This window comes from Eleutherodactylus coqui, chromosome 3, assembly GCF_035609145.1.
Source record: "Eleutherodactylus coqui strain aEleCoq1 chromosome 3, aEleCoq1.hap1, whole genome shotgun sequence".
Classification (NCBI taxonomy): Eukaryota; Metazoa; Chordata; class Amphibia; order Anura; family Eleutherodactylidae; genus Eleutherodactylus; species Eleutherodactylus coqui.
The window spans coordinates 275125052-275142095 of record NC_089839.1 but is presented as its reverse complement, the minus strand read 5'-3'; the positions used below and the strand labels follow the sequence as shown (position 1 = coordinate 275142095).

The 17044-nt window shown below is 42.8% G+C and overlaps 1 protein-coding gene across 2 annotated transcripts in view; it reads right to left on the bottom strand.

Annotated features, from left to right (window-relative positions):
• DHX9 (DExH-box helicase 9) overlaps positions 1-17044 on the bottom strand; it is a 35593-nt gene that overhangs the window by 1027 nt on the left and 17522 nt on the right. For both annotated transcript variants that reach the window (XM_066597446.1, XM_066597447.1), the window contains 21 exons: positions 16729-16775; positions 14684-14820; positions 13883-13972; positions 13431-13592; positions 13160-13237; positions 12852-13043; positions 12637-12778; positions 12469-12551; positions 11369-11525; positions 10538-10641; positions 9895-10108; positions 9669-9763; positions 9389-9462; positions 7032-7184; positions 6738-6898; positions 5868-5979; positions 4165-4326; positions 3938-4065; positions 3611-3840; positions 2034-2149; positions 1415-1615 (listed from right to left, as the gene is read on the bottom strand). In XM_066597446.1, coding sequence (XP_066453543.1) covers positions 1415-1615; positions 2034-2149; positions 3611-3840; positions 3938-4065; positions 4165-4326; positions 5868-5979; positions 6738-6898; positions 7032-7184; positions 9389-9462; positions 9669-9763; positions 9895-10108; positions 10538-10641; positions 11369-11525; positions 12469-12551; positions 12637-12778; positions 12852-13043; positions 13160-13237; positions 13431-13592; positions 13883-13972; positions 14684-14820; positions 16729-16775 — 2838 coding nt within the window. The remainder of the gene's footprint in view (positions 1-1414; positions 1616-2033; positions 2150-3610; positions 3841-3937; positions 4066-4164; positions 4327-5867; positions 5980-6737; positions 6899-7031; positions 7185-9388; positions 9463-9668; positions 9764-9894; positions 10109-10537; positions 10642-11368; positions 11526-12468; positions 12552-12636; positions 12779-12851; positions 13044-13159; positions 13238-13430; positions 13593-13882; positions 13973-14683; positions 14821-16728; positions 16776-17044) is intronic.

The following is a 17044-nucleotide window of genomic DNA, read 5'->3' as shown; positions in this document are numbered from 1 at the left end:
ACACAATCGGTTTAATTACACTTTGTATACTCTCGCAGAAAGATCAGCACCTCACTCGGTCGTTCAGTTTCAGGTCCTGTAACTACAGTCAGTAGGGATAACATCGCAAAACGCTCTGTGTTTGCTGGCAGCCGTTTTGTCTCATATCCCCCTAGTGACAACTACAACTAATCACAGGGGAGCTTTATTATGACCATAGCTTGATAAAGGAAAGCTGTGCTGTGATTGGTTGCTATGGGCAACAAGGACAGGTCTGTTAGTTATTCACTACTACAGTGAACTGAGCAACAGTGATAAAAATAAGAGCAAACTGTCATGGTTTGCTCAGGTAAACGATTGCTCGCTCTGTGTAAAAGTAACTTAAGTTCTGAGTGTTTCAGATCGGGAAGGTCGCTGGTAATAACTGTAGTATGCTCAGTCCTGAATCTCTGCACAGTCTGTTTTCTATATTTATGTTGATCACTAAAGTATACAGCTAAAGAAAGCCTTTTGCAGGGTTAAAAAAACTAAAAAAATTTAAACTATTTTAGAAGCCAGCAACTGCCCCATGGCACCTTTGGCTGCGAGCTGTACTGAAAACACTTAAAACATTTAAGAGTACCAAAGTTCTACTCTGCTTTGTGAGCGCCTCTTCAGAAACGTGGCGAATCTACTCCCTTTTCAAATGCCTGTACATACTGAAACTATTCATGAGCTATCCCTAGGATTGGTCATTAAGAGTAGATCAGTGGGAGTCTGCCTTTCAGGAGCCTGGCCAATCAGCTGATGAGAAGTTGCTGCAGACAGTATGCTCAGATTGCCATGCATAGAGCAATGACCTGGTTTGGTTTTGCAGCTCTCCCCCCTTCACTTTAATGAGAGAGAGCTGCAATACCACACCAGTCCACTGCACTACGGACAGAGGTGTAGCGATTCTGTCTGACCACAGAAGCTTCTCATCACCGGGTGTCCTGAATGGCGGACCCCCACCAATCTTCTAAGGATAGGTCACAAATGGTTTTAAGCTTTTCCAGTTCATGAACATTGGGTATGTTTCCTGTAAGATCACAGACATTTGTTCAGTTTTCAGCAGTGGCAACAGAGGAATAAGCTTGCACAATTAACAGGTTTTAAAAAATGTGCACAATGGAAAAAAAAAAAAAGAAAAAGAGTTGGACAGGTTCAGAAAAACGTCTTTCTTCCAAAAATGGACATGCCTGCCCACAGGTTGTGTTGGTGTTGCAGCTCAGCCCCAAGTCACTTCAAAAGGAGCTGAGCTGCAAAACCAGATGCCACCCATGAACATATGGTGCAGTTTCTGGAAGAAAGCCGCCATGTTTTTCTGAACTTGCACAATTCTTTTAAGAAACTGCATTTTGACGGCTCTAGTCTGACCGCTTTGTGTTCTGTAACATGGAGCATATCAGTTGCTTACCTGGCATTTCCAATCATGAGATTAATTCCGGATGTGGATGGCTTAGATAATAAACGAATCCCGTTCAGCAGTTTCTCATTGACAGGATCCAGTTGAGACAAGATGTCTGGTTGTTTGGTAACTTCTACAACAAGCGCCTCCAATGCAGATTTCAGCGCAGTAACAGCCGCGGCATCCTGGTGGGCCATTGACAGCTTTATCCTGCAGAGTAGACAATTCTATAGTTAACCGCTCGCTGTGGTAAATAAGATCCCTGCGACCCCCAAACGAAGATCAAGTTCGTTATTGATTTATTTTCAAAGCCTACCAGGCAGCATATACACTAATCAGGATAAATGTGGCAAATCTAAACCTCCTAATTAGGACAAAGTATCAAATATCCAAGCATTAATATAACATTTTCTCACTGAAAATTATAAAAAACAAACTTTCTATTATACATAATAAGAAACTACAACGGAAGAGGATTACAAGAGTTTGTCAGCTTTTCAGTACAACATATGGGAAAATAAGTGAGAGAGCCAGGACATCTGGCCGAATCAGACCATGGAACCACCTCCACAAACTTACACACAGGCACAAGGAAAAAAAGGCATAATAAACATGTCAATACACATACCAATCATCCAAGAGAATGAGCTGTCCGTCTGACATGACTTTTTTGGAGGCGAAGAGCAGCAGCTGTAAGGGACTCACCATGGTCATCACTTTAGCAGAAATTGCTCTTGTACGGATCTGAAAACATTTAATATACGCAAGCACAAGGTTAGACTGGTAGATGAAATACTGGTTACTCCATCTTTAACTTTCTTAACCTCAGGCTTTTGAAAACAGCTGACATTTTTTAGCTCCGCATCTCTACATATGACTTTCAGAAAGACAAAACTATGGTTGTAGCTGAATGGCATCAATTGCCCAATACTGAAGTGACACATAATATTAGGCAATAGTCGCACTAGAATCACATTCATGTTTTTGAATACAGAAGGGAATGAATGCACTACTTTAGTGCCCTTCACTCTCTGTTGACTGGATAAAAGGATTAAAATAACGGTATGTAGATTCTTTGGTTGAATTGGGTCAATTAGTGCATTATTCTCCAATCCTGTCCTTGAGTACCTGAACAGTTCATGATTACAGATGAGCGAGCGTACTCGCGAAGGCAAACTACTCGAGCGAAGTAGTGCCTTATGCGAGTACCTGCCCACTCGTCTCAAAAGATTCGGGTGCCGGCAGGGGAGAGCGGCGAGTTGCGGGAGTGATTGCGGGGGTGGGGGGGTTGGGGAGAGAGTGAGAGAGATCTTTCCCCTTTCCTCCCCGCCCCCCGAATCTTTTGAGACAAGCGGGCAGGTACTCGAGTAGTTTGCCTAAGCAAGTACGCTCGCTCATCTCTATTCATGATTTCACTGAATTATGTGCAACACTTCGGACATTGTTCCATGCGGCATAAACTCCCTCCCACCAGCAGGGTCAACAAAAGGAAGATATTACCAGTAAAATCTTGGCCGAATGTGGTTTATACAGAGCAGGGCTGTACCCAGAAGAGATCCTGAAAACAAGGTTTGTGGTACTTGACAGCTGAAGTCAAGAGACAATGAACTGGTAGAAGGACTCTTTCGTACTGTTAACTGTTTCGGATACGGGTCTCCAAGGCTGAGCCTCAGTTATACCTGAGATTTCCATATGGATCTGCATGCAGATATTAGCCCCTCATGTGAGTAAATATGCTGTGGAAGCCATGTCAAGAACTGGAAGGTCTCATTTGTTTTTTCTCTGCGAAGTGGATTTTGGAATCCGCTTGCAGAGAAATAGAGCGCAGATTTCCATGGCATTTAATAGCATGCTAAAATGGTCCAGAATGACACCATGTGCACAGGGCCTAGCAGACTACTCCAAGTGAATTCAATGGTGCAATTCAAAGAAAAGTTTTATATGAAGACCAACAATATGCTATAAAACGTTCGCGGTTAGACTTTCTGAAAAGGCTTAATCTTTTTAAAAAATTTTTCTTTTAATGTTTTTGAAGATCTGCTTTCTAGAGGACAATGATGTCATAACAGAAAGAAAACACAACTGAGCTGTGCCAGATGTCAGGAAAGGAATGTACAGCATGCTGAGAAGTGTAACATCATTATTTGGGCTCATTATCTTTACTGAAGCTACAGAACGTTTCTACAGCAGCTTCACTAGATTTACCTTTTCACCAAAAACAAAGAAAGGGGAGGGATACTTCAGGTCTTGGCTGCTGAAGGGGCAGTTAACAGAGGATTTGTGGATTAGCGCATTGCGGCCCTCAGTTGTAAGAATCTTTCGTTTTTCCTTGTGGTAACAGACATTGGGGTAAACCCCAAATGCCAGGAGCGAGATGACCACATCGAGGTTATTATCTGGACCAGTGTTGTTGAAAACTTGATTCATTAAGCATTCTGAAAGAAAGAAAAAGGGAAAATGTCCAATACAAAAGTTAGTTTCATATATCTGTAAGAAGGATCTCAGTGACCTGCTAAACTCCGACTGGCTTACCTTCAGGAAACCCTGCATTGATCAAGATGTCCTTCAGCTGCACTTTTGCTTCCCAGGTCATACGCAAAGTTGCCATGTTGAGACGCTTGTGCTCACAAAATCTAATCTCCGAGTCTTCTCCTCCCATTCTAAACAGGAAAGGAGACCACAAAGGAGGTGAAGATTCTGACCCATCAACAACGGAATGGTTAGTTGTTTGTATTTTTTTATAAATCCAGCTAACATACCTCGCATCATCCCAGGCTTGAAATACCGACAAAAGAGCCACATGATCAGAAAACCGATTACCAGCAAAGTTCCTATGCATATATGGCAGCCTCCGACCTTCACTGATAAATGGTTCTGGAAAACACGTGGCAGCAGAAATTGTGCAAAGTGCATCCCCAACACTGCAATAAAAGGAAAGAAAATCCATTAATAATAGGAATTGTTACCTACCGTAAAGTCCCTTTCTCGTCATGTTCATTGGGGGACTCAGAAGACTGGGTATAGCTGCTGCCACTATGAGGCGACACTAAGCAAAGAAAAAGTTAGTCCCTTCTACCAAATATACCCCTCCTGCAGGCACTGAACGAAATCAGTTTGTATGTAAGCAGTAGTAGAGATCAGACTAACAAAGGACGTCGAGCCATACAGGCTAAGTAGAACGATAGTTTGTTGGAAGAGAGTCAGGCCGGATTGACAAACGCCTTAGATAAGACATCAGCACCAGTAATAAACAACTGGGTAGGTGCTGTCCCCCCCCCCCCCCCCAATGAACATGAGAAGAAAGGGATTTTACGGTTCACACAACGTCTTTTCCTGAAGACCTAACTAAGACATGTCTGCCTCCTGCAGGTGCTAAGCTAAAAACTGATCAGCGTGGTGCCTGCAGGAGAAATTAACACTTTCTGCTTAGTGTCACCTCCAAGTAGCAGTAGCTATACCCAAGGTCTTGGCTGTGTCCCCCAATGATGGACGAGAAATCCTATTTTCTTGTCCGTATCATTGGTGGACACAGAGACCTTGGGACGTTCCAGAGCAGTACCCAAGGGGGAGGGGCAAGAAAAAAGATAATTAAATTAGCCTATTGTTCCCAGTTGGTGCTAATAAGCGCCAGCTCCATCATGGATAGCAAGTAACGCTTGCTGCCCTTTGTCGGACATAAAGATATGAAGGCTGAAGGAATCAATTGTCGATAATCTAGAAAATATTTGCAATTTTATAAGGGAAGAGGTAACCATCAAAAAGTACGGTTTGTAGTTTGTTACTGCCAAGAGAAGGCAATTACTGTCCTAAAATAACATGACGGCCGGTCTGGACTAGGCTGTTCTTGTCATGCTGGCCCTCTATCTGCCTGCTGTTGGATGCAAAGGCTAAGATGGCTGCGTGATGGGATAAAACCCGGCACTGCATGGTGCGAATGGCATATGGCAGAGGATGAAGTACGGAGGTCTGATGACTAAAGAACAAAATAACTAAAATGATAATTAGAAGGCAGGATACTTGTGGAAACTGCCCGAAACTTTAGGAGCAGCATTGCCCCGGAGTGTGAACCGTGCCAGAGAAGAACGAGGTAATCAGACCAAGGACAGTTGTCATGACTGCCTGGACCCGTGCGCTACCGATCAAGCATCGCACAGCTTACAATTACTCCTCCATTGAAGGGAGTAACGTAGTAAATGACTAATCACTACTGAGCAATCATACAGACTACTGAGGGACTTCCTGTCCCATCATTAGTCCACCTTTGGACACCAAGCTAAAACTGATTTATCTCAGCGCCTGAAGGAGGGGTATAACTGGTAGACGGGAATAACTTTCTTTGCTTTGTGTCGCCTCTTCGTGGCAGCTGCTCTACTCAAGGTCTTCTGTGTCCCCCAATGACACGGACCAGAAAATGCATTTTAATTATCATCAACTTTAAACACAGAATCTCTCAAGTACTCACTAGAAGATGCAACCCATGATCATCATTTTTCCCAGCCGCGGCTCAATAGGCAGTTTAGCCAATATTCTTCCTAGTGGAGTCAACTCATCATTTACGTCCAAAGCATCAAGCTCTAAAGGAAAAGCCATACAACTAATTTAATGCCATATTCTGTGAAGGTTCAGCTGAAAAACCAGCTTAGAATCCTTTAAGTATAATCTTATATATCAGGAGAGAAGTTAAAACTTGTAGTAATCTCTGACACTAATGTTATTATAGCCTTAGGTGTGAACTGCAAATTATTAGGCGCAACAGCTGCAGGGGCATTCCTAAGCCCCCTCTATATAGCTATACACAGGCTATTACTACAGTAAGTATCGCTAACACAGATCATAAACACCAAGCTATATTACAGGTGGTTTCCTGAGAAATACTATTGATGACATTCTCAGGATAATCCATCAACAGTTATCGGCTGGGGTCTACCGCTCAGTACTTGGCCGATCAGTTCATCAGGCGCCCGGTGTCAGCGTCACAACACACTGGAGTGGAAGCTGCTGCTCTGACCCATGTAGTGGCTGACACTTGTAACTGCAGGTGCAGCTCCTATTGATTTTAATGAGACCCTAGCCTGCAGATACAATCACCAGCCAATACACTGAGGTCAGAGCAGCAGTTTGCACTATATACCCGTGTGTAGCAGCAATGACAGCGGGTGCCCGATCAGCTTAACGCCTTGGGTCCCAGACCAGTGGACCCTGGCTGATCAACTATTGATGACCTATCCCAAGGACAGGTCGTCAATAGCATTTTCCTGGAAAACCACCTTTAAGTGAATCGGAATTTATAATGTACATTCCAAGCATGAAAATACTGAAATACGTAACTTACCCCTCAGTGTGTGTTCAGCTTCTATGACAGCATCCAGCGGAGGGGGCTCTATGGCCTTCGATAGAAAGTGGCCAATGGCACCCAAGCGTAGAAGTTTAATGCTCAGAGCTACCTCGTGTAAAGGAGTACGGAATATTTCTGGCGTAAGGTGACTCTCCAAGCTAGAAGACACGTTATTCTACATTAATGTAGGTCATCAAAGCACATCTATTGCTTTTACTCTAACCCACCAAAGAGCAACTGGCGCAGTAAAAGCCTGACCATGCCAAACTAATGCAAGACCCAGCTTCTTACCGTTCAAAGCGCGCTCTGCTGCACAAGTGGAAACAAAAGCCTGGTCGTACACGGCCGGCTCTTCCTTTCCTCTGCTCAAGATTGGTTTTGGAAGCCCAGACAGTGGCATAATTTGTCATGTTGTTGTGGGATGTAAATAACTTCACTTTTTGCCTGCAAATGAAAAAAATATACATAAAAAAGGCCATTTCCCCACAAATCAGTATGTCACAGTGGTTGGGGCGCAGGAGCAGAGCCCAACGAACGTCGAGTTACTATCTTCAGGCAGAGATGTGGTCATGCAGGCTCTCTCAGCTAAGTTTCCTTAGTTGCCACAGAAGTAAATTCATCCATGGTCCTCACTGCTGAGAGAGTGATCTGAGACCCAACTACAAGGGTCCCAGCACTCCACCATTATAATATTAGACATAACTAATCACAAAAGCTATAGACCTGCTGAATATGCGCGCTCATATGTTAAGGCAGTCATATGCAAGAGGCAGCCAATTCTGTCAACTGTACCATAAAGATTGACCCGTGATGGGCAAGGAGGTATAAGCCATTGCCAGGTACATCTGGCAGCAAATTATCTCCCACAAGAACAAAACTGATCAGGCATGTTGGCATCTAACATACCCGACCCCTCCCTCCTCCCCAAATCATCGGCGATTGGGGGAAGTTGACAGGCCTACGGACACACACAATACTGTTGGCTGATCGCATCAATACAGGCGAGTTCAGCTGAGTTTCTTCTTGTGTCTGGCTAGCTTTAGAATCAACACTCATCCCATTAGAAGATGTTTCTTCTAGGTTTCACCACTTGAAAAAGCCAATCGTGCTGGACGCTTCACAAAATGTGCTTTTTGTTATTAAGCTTGCAGAAGAGGATGGTCCCTATGTAAGGCTGAACAGTTAAATCGGCCTACTGTGCCTTTAACAGGCGGTTTGTACAAGTCATACCACTAATCAACCATTTTAACCCCTTAATGCTCCAGGATGTACATTTAAGCCATAGAGGTTTGTGGTTTGTATGGAGGGAGAAGGGGGAGGAAGGGGTCAATCCTGCCCCATACAATGTGTCAGCAACACCTCCGATCAGCACAACTTTTGATTGCGGTTGATGTTCGGTGATCCCAAACAGCCTCCTATGATAAGATTGTGGGGTGCCGTTCAGTTTCCATGGCAGCTGGGAATCTTCTGAAAGCCCCCAGAGATGAGATTGCAGTATAATATAAAAACTATGGTATTACATCATTCTGCAGGAGCGATCAAACCATCACGAGTTCTTATCCACTATGGGGACCAAGTTTTAAGAACTTGTAATAATTAAAAAAAAAAAAAAAAAAAGTAATATGTAAAAAAAAGAAGAAAAGCGTTGTTCACCATATTTATAATGTTTATATTTATAATAGGAAAATTTTAAAAAACCAACACATATCTGGTATTGCTGCATCCCTAAAAGTCTGATCTATCAAAGTAACATTAATTTACCCTACACAGTGAACGTAAAAAAAGAAAAACACACACACACACACACAAGCTAGAATTGTTCTTTTTTAGTCACCAGCCTCCAAGAAAAAAAAATAAAAAACAGTTAAATATATTCTAAAATGGCAAACTACAGAAACTACAGAACGTTTCTTAAAAAAAAGGATACTCACACAACTTAGCTGACAGAAAAATAAAGCTATGGCTGTCAGAAGACGGCAACAGAAAATATTTTCCCCCAAGATATTTTATATTTTAGAAGTAGTACAGCAAAAGAAGAAAAAAAAATACTACATAAATTTTGCATATTTAGTCATCGTACCGACCTATAGAATAAAAGTTAGGTCATTTTTGCTGCAGTATGTAAATTGTAGAAACAAGACAGCCCCACGGAGGGCGGAATTGTTCTTCATTTCACGCCACTTAGAATTTTATTTTCAATACATTTGGTACAATAAATAGTATCATAAAAAAATACAACTCGTCCCGCACAAAACAAGCCTTTTTGAAGGATAAATAAAAGGAGTTATGATTACTTTAACCCTTTCCAATCCACTGTCTGACGTCTAAAGACATTCTGATTGAAGGCTGTACAGCTCCGATGTCAGAAGACGTCCGGCAGAGTATTTTTACTGTAGACTACTGGCCGCTCTGTTGTCGGGGGCCTCTCCAGCATGTCACATACCACAGTACTGGCTCTAGCCAGCAGATGGTACCGTTGTATAATGGCAGAAAGAGAAAGCCCTCTGGGAAACCCTGAATCCAAAATTGGATTGCAAAGGGTTAAAGTGGAGAGGAATAAAAAAAAAAAAAAAAAGGAAAAAAAAAACAAAAAAAACCACGTGTCCTTAAGAGGTTAATCTAATGTTGATGACTTAATGCGCACTTACTTGCAGGAGTCAATGACATAAACCACATCATTTATAGTGATACTGGTTTCTGCAATATTTGTAGACAGAATAACCTGCGGGATTGAAAACAAACAAGTATGAATGATCGTTAACAGATATCCCACATCTGGTCACATGTCCAGCACCGTTACTAGTCATTGATTTTAACAATTTATGGTAGAATTGTTACAATGTGCAATAATGGTAACAACCACTTCAATACAGCAGAACATTCTGTACCATCGAGGATAACAACTTCTACAAGAATTGCCTTTTCTACCTTGATTATTCCATCTGGAACATTGTCAAACACCTTTCTTTGCTCCTCTCGCGGTATCTGGGAATGCAGCGGTAAAATGCGGTAATTATGGCTGCCTGTTAGTTAAAAAAAAAAAAAACGAAAAAAAAAACCGGTTCAATTTGAAACTTAGGACCCCAACGCTGCAACCAATAAAATCCCACAGTCACAATGAATACGTTACAATGCAAAGGTTGGCAAGACTTACCGAAATGAGGGTTCATCTCGAGATGCTTCTGCATGGCGTAGATAAGGTTCCAGCCCGGTAAAAACACCAGCACCGCACCAGGTACATTTAGCGTTTCAATATATTTCAAGAGAGCTTCAATAAGTTCAATAGGAGTTTCCTTTTCAGTCAGCTGTGACATGGAGCGGCGAGTCTCAGGGCCGTAACCGTCACCGCATATCAGATTGCAATTAGTCTGTAGGAACGTGGAAAGTGTTAGTATGTAAACATTTGGAAGAGAGGAAACCGCAGAATTACAACTTAGGCATTTGATGGACAAGTGAAACCACGACCCAAAAAAGCCTAAATATGACCAAAGAGGTAACACTCCTTGTTGACCATCCTCTGATCACCAGGGGTTTTGAATTCAGATGGCTTCAATATAAGAAAGGGCTGTTATGATGTGGCAGACATTTAACATTAAATGATCATCCTAAGATATTCCTCTCATTTATTATGTAGCTCCCCCTTCAAGTATATTAGTGGGCCAGTCTTACGTTCGTTAGTTATTCTTTTCGATCTGAAACTCCCAACTTTTTTTCCTTTAGATGGTCATGTGATCGAAATTCTGACAAGCTCAGATTTACATAAGAGGACAGTGCATAATAAAAAGGCGTCTACTCACATCATCTTCCTCTCCTCCTCCTTCCTCATCTTTGTCTTTCTTCTTTTTTTCCATTGGAGGTGGTCTAAACTGAGTCATCTGAATGCAGTCTTCCAAAAAGTACTCTAGAACGCAAAAGTTGGGGGGAAAAAAATTAAAAGGTGACCACCATTTAGTTTCTATGCAGATTGTTAAAAGGGATTATCCAGGGACATTTTTTCTAATAGCTGCTCATCATGGCTGACCAACATAAGTGAAGCCATATTCCCCTACCACCGCCATTCTAATGTTCAAATCCAGGGACAAGTAACTGCTGCACCAGTTGAAGTGAGTGGTGCCAGCGATACTTGCTCCCGTGTAACAGCACAGGAGGGAGCATCACTGGGACGAGCTGCCGGGCATAGTTTGCACTCCAGATGCAAATGTATAGGCTTCGGAATTATTAATGATAGTAATAGGTGAATTTCTCCTCCTGGAAGGGTTTGCAGTGATAGACCAATGCTGCAGCGGACTGCTGAGTGAGGCTGGTGAACTTCGTAGTAATTATGTAATCACTACATAATCAGATTCAAGGTCTAGTGGTAATGCACTTATTCCACCCAAAATTAAAAACAATGTTAAAAGTGGGAGGGGGAGGGGGGGTGGAAGATTCCCAAGTTTCCCTATAGTAAACTAAAACTGTGTGCCCCACGTGAACTAAGCATGACAACTTTGTGTAAGTATCTAGATATGAAGGAAAAGATGCAAAGCAAACAGACAAATAGAAGCGGAATATGTTCTATTCATTTAACCTGAACCAGCTTATAAGATCTTGAGTTAGATCACAATCTTGAGACTGAAAAAGAAACAAACCTTGCACAGGAAACGTCCGGCCAAACACCTCAATAATGGGGCAGTTAAAGAAATATTCACAGAACATGCTGGTATCTATAGTGGCCGACATAAGAATAACTCGAATATCTGGGAAAGCTTGGATGACATCCCGCAGCACCACCAGCAAGAAATCCGTCTGGAAGAAAAAGATTAAGATGAGAATAGGACAATGTGTAATAAAATGGCAACAAACTCAATTTTAATTGGCACGCAAACCTGCATAATAACTATGACACCTGCACGAAACAAGCAAAACCATACAGATGGGGGCTCACAATCTATATTCACCTAATGGGGACAGAACCCAATACCAAACAATTCATGGGCAATCAGGAGGGTTAGATAAATGTTTTTGCTGTAATGGCTCTTTAAAGGCTGATTTAGACAACGATTTTTGCTCAAAAATCACTCAAAGTCGTCTTTTGAGCAATAATAGTTGTGTCTAACTGCACTGACATCGTGCAGTTTTCATTAAGCCGTGCAGTTTTTCAGCATGCTGAAAGATCAGCGATCAGTTATCAGGAATTCACAGCGGGATACAGCTGATACTATTGTTTCAGCTGTATCCTACTCCCTGAAGACAGGTGGAGTATGAAGAACACAGCTGTCTAGTTGTGTTCTTCATCCCCCCGCTCGACTGTAGAACAGCGGGGCACTCTGAGCAAAAAACAGCTGGATGCAGAAGACAAGCGGGGCTGCTTGCCTTCTGCATCCAGCTGTTCCCTGCTCAGAGCACCCGGCTGTTATACAGCCGAGCGGGAGATGCAGAAGACAAGTGGCCACGCTTATCTTCTGCATCCCCCGCTCGGAGCGCAAGGTGATCACTCAACGTTTGCGCGATCACCTTGTGCTGTAAAAAAAGCAGACAAGGATTATCGCTCAAAAGATTTTTTGAGTGTTAATTGTGTCTAAACCAGGCTTAATAGATCAATGGGTAGAATTAATCACTACAGTCTTATCAGGCTAGAATATTGGATAATACAGTTATGATGAATGGTTTACATTATATTAGACAGCAGACAAAATGGACAAGCCCTCAGTGTACAGCAACCTACTACTACCTCAGTAGAGAAACTCACATTAATATCCCGCTCATGGATTTCATCCACAATCACATGACTAATTCCTCTGATTCCAGCCTCCAGTTTTCGTAAGAGAACGCCTGTGAAGTGCAGATGAAACGATCAGTCTTCACATACTTAATAAATCATGAAAAGTACAAACGGCTGCTGCAAACAAGTTCTCACCGACTGTGCAGAACATGATACTGGCATGGGGTCGCGGCAACATGGACTCAAACCGCACGCTGTAACCACAGCTTTTTCCAATCTCTTCTCCCCTTTCATAAGCAACCCGCTCGGCCACAGACACGGCACTGATTCTACGGGGCTAAGAACAACACTGTGAACTTTCAGCCATGACTAATTAGGACATGCAGAATGAAATTCCATCATAGCCCTACCTGAGTCACCACAATGTTGCACTGGGCTGCTTGGTCATTGTGAATGAACTCATCTAGGATGTACTGCGGGACTTGCGTGGTTTTACCACAACCGGTAGCTCCGCGAATGATTACAACAGAGTTGTTGTGTATTGCCTCCTTGATGTCATGCTCAAAGTTTTTGACTGGAAGGGATTCTCGCTCCTGAAGAATCTGTGGGATAACCAATAGGCAAGTAAGACTGTGAACTCATTACATAACATCCACCTCAATTACTCATCTCCAAAGTAAAAGTCACAACTCATACAGCCTTCTAGAATGTCACTCACCGAATGTAAGTCCTTATCGTTTTCCAGCTGATACAGAAGCTCGTTCTTCAGGTCTGCACTGATCTGCTCTTGAGTTGCCTTAAAAAGTAAAAAAAAAAAAGTCAATAAAAAAATAGGGTTCTAATAATTTAATACATCATTTCAATGTTCTGTGCAATAAAAGTTGGCAAACTCAGTGCCAAAGTTTTATTCCTCATTGCCAGCCGTTGTCACATGATCGACCAACGGGAATACTTTACAGAAAACAAACCACTTCCCCTTTAATACTTACAAAAGCAAGAGGACCTTCATCGATGTTGCTGCTGGTCCACGGGTTCCAGTTCTCCTGCGGTGGGGACCAGGGCACCACGCCAGAGTAATTCTGCCGCTGAGAAGGCTCAAAATGTACCAACTTTCCCAGATTAAGGGACACTGGCTGACTAGGATCCTGGGGCTGCGAATGATAACAGGATTATACAGAAGAAACATTACATAACCCTTTGACAAGCCTATGACTGCTGTGCAGCATTGTATTGGGAGAGTCTCCAGACGACAGGGGTGTCATTATTTTGCAAAAAAAAAAAGAAAAAGCAGTACAGAAAAAAAAAAAAAAAAAAAAGACAAAAGCCGGAAAGCACAGGCAATAATACGATTATCAAACCAAATGAATGTGTTTATAAGAGATATAACAGGAACGATCAGTGTAATTCAATTCACTTCCGGCCAGGATGAGCCAATACTCACTGCATACGGTAACTCAATGTTCAGCTCCTGAACAACACTAAGCACCTGCTTCTGCACATCGGGGGTGAGGTTCACTTCATACGGCTCGAGCTGTACGGGACAAGGAAACAAGGACAAAACCTCTCAAATGGAAAGTTAAAGCTCTTCATCATAGAACCAGCATAAGAAAACATTACAAAACAATGGAAACCATTATATGCAGATGTGTATTCTGAAGCGTCTGGGCCCCGATGTATCTGTAATGGGGCCCGTGTCACACTGCATTTTTGTGCACCTCTTCTAGATACACTACAGTATATTTCAACTCCTAGGTAATGCAACAAATCTAGTATGTCTGCACTGATGCCAACATATTTCTGCCGACATGCCATCCCAGGGATGGACAGAAGACAGTCAACTTGGCAACTTTAAAATAATACACTCCAGAGGGGTGGGGGGGAAATCGGCAACACCCAAGCTTTGCCCACTGTTACTGCTTGTTGAGAAAGATGAGGCCCAATTCATGCTGAGCTCACTAAGTTTGGCCTGCTGTGACTATTGGGGAACTTACAATGACAGCTAGTGAAGCCCAAGTATGTGGGGTGGTATTAGTACAGCAGATTTCATCATTATGGCACCATGACAAATTTGCTTGTAAGTACTTATGTTTTTGATACAATTGTGATATGTATGTATAATGTCTGGACCTGCCACTAGGTTGTGTTTTTGCTGGTCCCTTATTTTTGTAAGTGTGCGTAGATTTGGCTAAAATGTAACAGGCCCAGAAAAAGGTTAGTCAACGGTTCACCAGAAGAAACTCACCGCTTCCCCTTCCTTCTTTCTGGTTTGTCCAGAATATGCTTCAATAACATTCAAGTGATACAACTGCCGCACGATAGACAGAGCACACGACTGCGCAGCCAACCTTTTGTTAGATCCATGTTCTCGGGCGTGTATAGCTGGAAGACAGATGGCACAGAACAATGAAACTAGTACTCTTCTACTCCCCACTACCCTCAACTTCAGATGGGTAGGGAGGTGAGGGCAGAGAAACTAGACGCCCCAATAAAAAATAACCCCTCCACGATTGGTTTATGCACGGGAAGGATATTGGCTCAGTGATTAACACCGTTGCCTTGCAGCAATGAGTTCAACTGCAACCAATGACAACATTGCCATGTAGCATGCGCCTGTATGTTCTCGGGGATTCCTTTAGGGATTGCAGTTCCCTCCCACAACATACTGTTCGGTAAACTGGCGCAAAGATACATTCACACATTGCGGAATTTCCACAGCAGGAAATCTATGGTGGATTTTGGTGCAGATGTGCGACACCATCATCACGTGCTACCAAATTTCCCTGAAAATAAGACACAGTCTTAAATTAATTTTTGCCCCAAAAGAGGCACTAGGTCTTATTTTACTTACCCAGCAGGCTCTGTTCAGGTCCCTCCTGCTGCTCTTGACAGGTCTGGCAAGGTTCCCGCAGTCCTCAGCCATCTCTATATGATCACTTCCTGGTTATGCAATTCATAAATCCCGCCTCCACAAAGCAACGGCTGTGATTGGTTCTTCAGGAGCTGCTTAGCCAATCAATGCAGCACTGGATAAACCAATCACAGCCATCGCATTGTGGAGGAGAGACTTATGAATTGGTTAATTGAACACTGCATTGATTGGTTCTTTGGGTGCTGCTAAGCCAATCACAGCCGTTGCTTTGTAGAGGCGGGATTTATAAATCCCGTAACCAGGAAGTGGTCCTGTATGGGCGGACGAGGACTGCGGGAACTGCGCCGGAGCTCTGGACAGAGCCTGCTAGATAATCTATTCCTATATTCTTTTCTTTTATGTAATGCAGCTAAGGCTTATTTTCGGTACATGCGGATTTTACCTCTCATTTGGGGTGGTAAAACGCAAGGTGGAAATCTGCAGCATAAATGGAGATGCAGCGGATTTAAAATCTGCACCACAAGTCAACTAGGGCTGTGAAATTTCTCTGAAGCATTTCCACAATATGTGAACATACCCTAAGAGAAGGCTGCGAGCTCCACTTGGGGCAGGGACTGATCTGACTACTTAAAGTGATGTGGAATGTGTTGGAACCATATAAGCAACAGGAAATAAATGAGCAGATGCCACCACCTCGTCTTTAGTGTTATGTAGTTCTTCCAAAAACCAGCAGGTGGCAGCATATGTGGATTTTGAAATCAAACTAAGCTATATTCGCATGGGAAAATGCGACTTTGGTCAGTGAAAAACTGCTACGTTTTACTTTTTACTATTTAAACTCCAATTGAAGTCAATGGATGTGTGAAAAAGACAAAATGCATGTAGGTGCTTTCGATGGGACCTAGTTCAGCCAGTTTTAAATTCAGACATTAAAAAATCAGTTGTATGAATCCCCTTAGGTTAACTTCACACGGGCGAGTGCAATATGGGGCTGTGAATCTCGCTCCCATATCGCACTCGCCATCCATGTGAAAGCAGTGAGGAGTTTTCAAGTGAAAGCAGCCTCGCACCACTTGAGGGGGGAGTTCCTACAATTTTCAAATGGGAGATCTCACATCAAATTGCGTGCACCTAGCCCGTGGTGCGCTGCTGCTGCCAGTCACACTGACAATGGGCGCTGCGCGCAAAAGCAGGTAGCATGATAGAACATGCCACGATTCTTCCCGAATTGCAGCGCCATGCAGGAAAACATTGCTCATGTGTATGACCCCCATTTAAAAAAAATGGGGTTCATGTTTGTACGGGTCACAACGCACAAATCTCACACGATTTTCTCCCCCGTGTGAAGACAGCCTTAGAGACTCAGTAGGAAAATGATTGTCAGACAAATCCACCCCAGAAAATTGATAAAAACTTACTGCGTTTCAGCTGCTTAACAAACAAGCTCATTTCAGCAAAAAAGCTCCTGCAACGACAGATAAATACGTGAATTTCATCGAAGCGCTCCAGCCCTCTCCCCCCAGGAAACGGAACATATTTCAATACTCAACATTTTGGCCTTCTAACCCAATCCATAAGCAAGCATACATGGCACATTACAAGTGGAGTTAGTTGAACCACATTTTCAAGTAAAGTATAAAAATAACCATAAAAAGGAAATGACTACAAAGTATCACATAATCATCGCTCTCACACAGTTGTTAGTCGCAGCTCCGGCCATTACAGTCAGTCTCC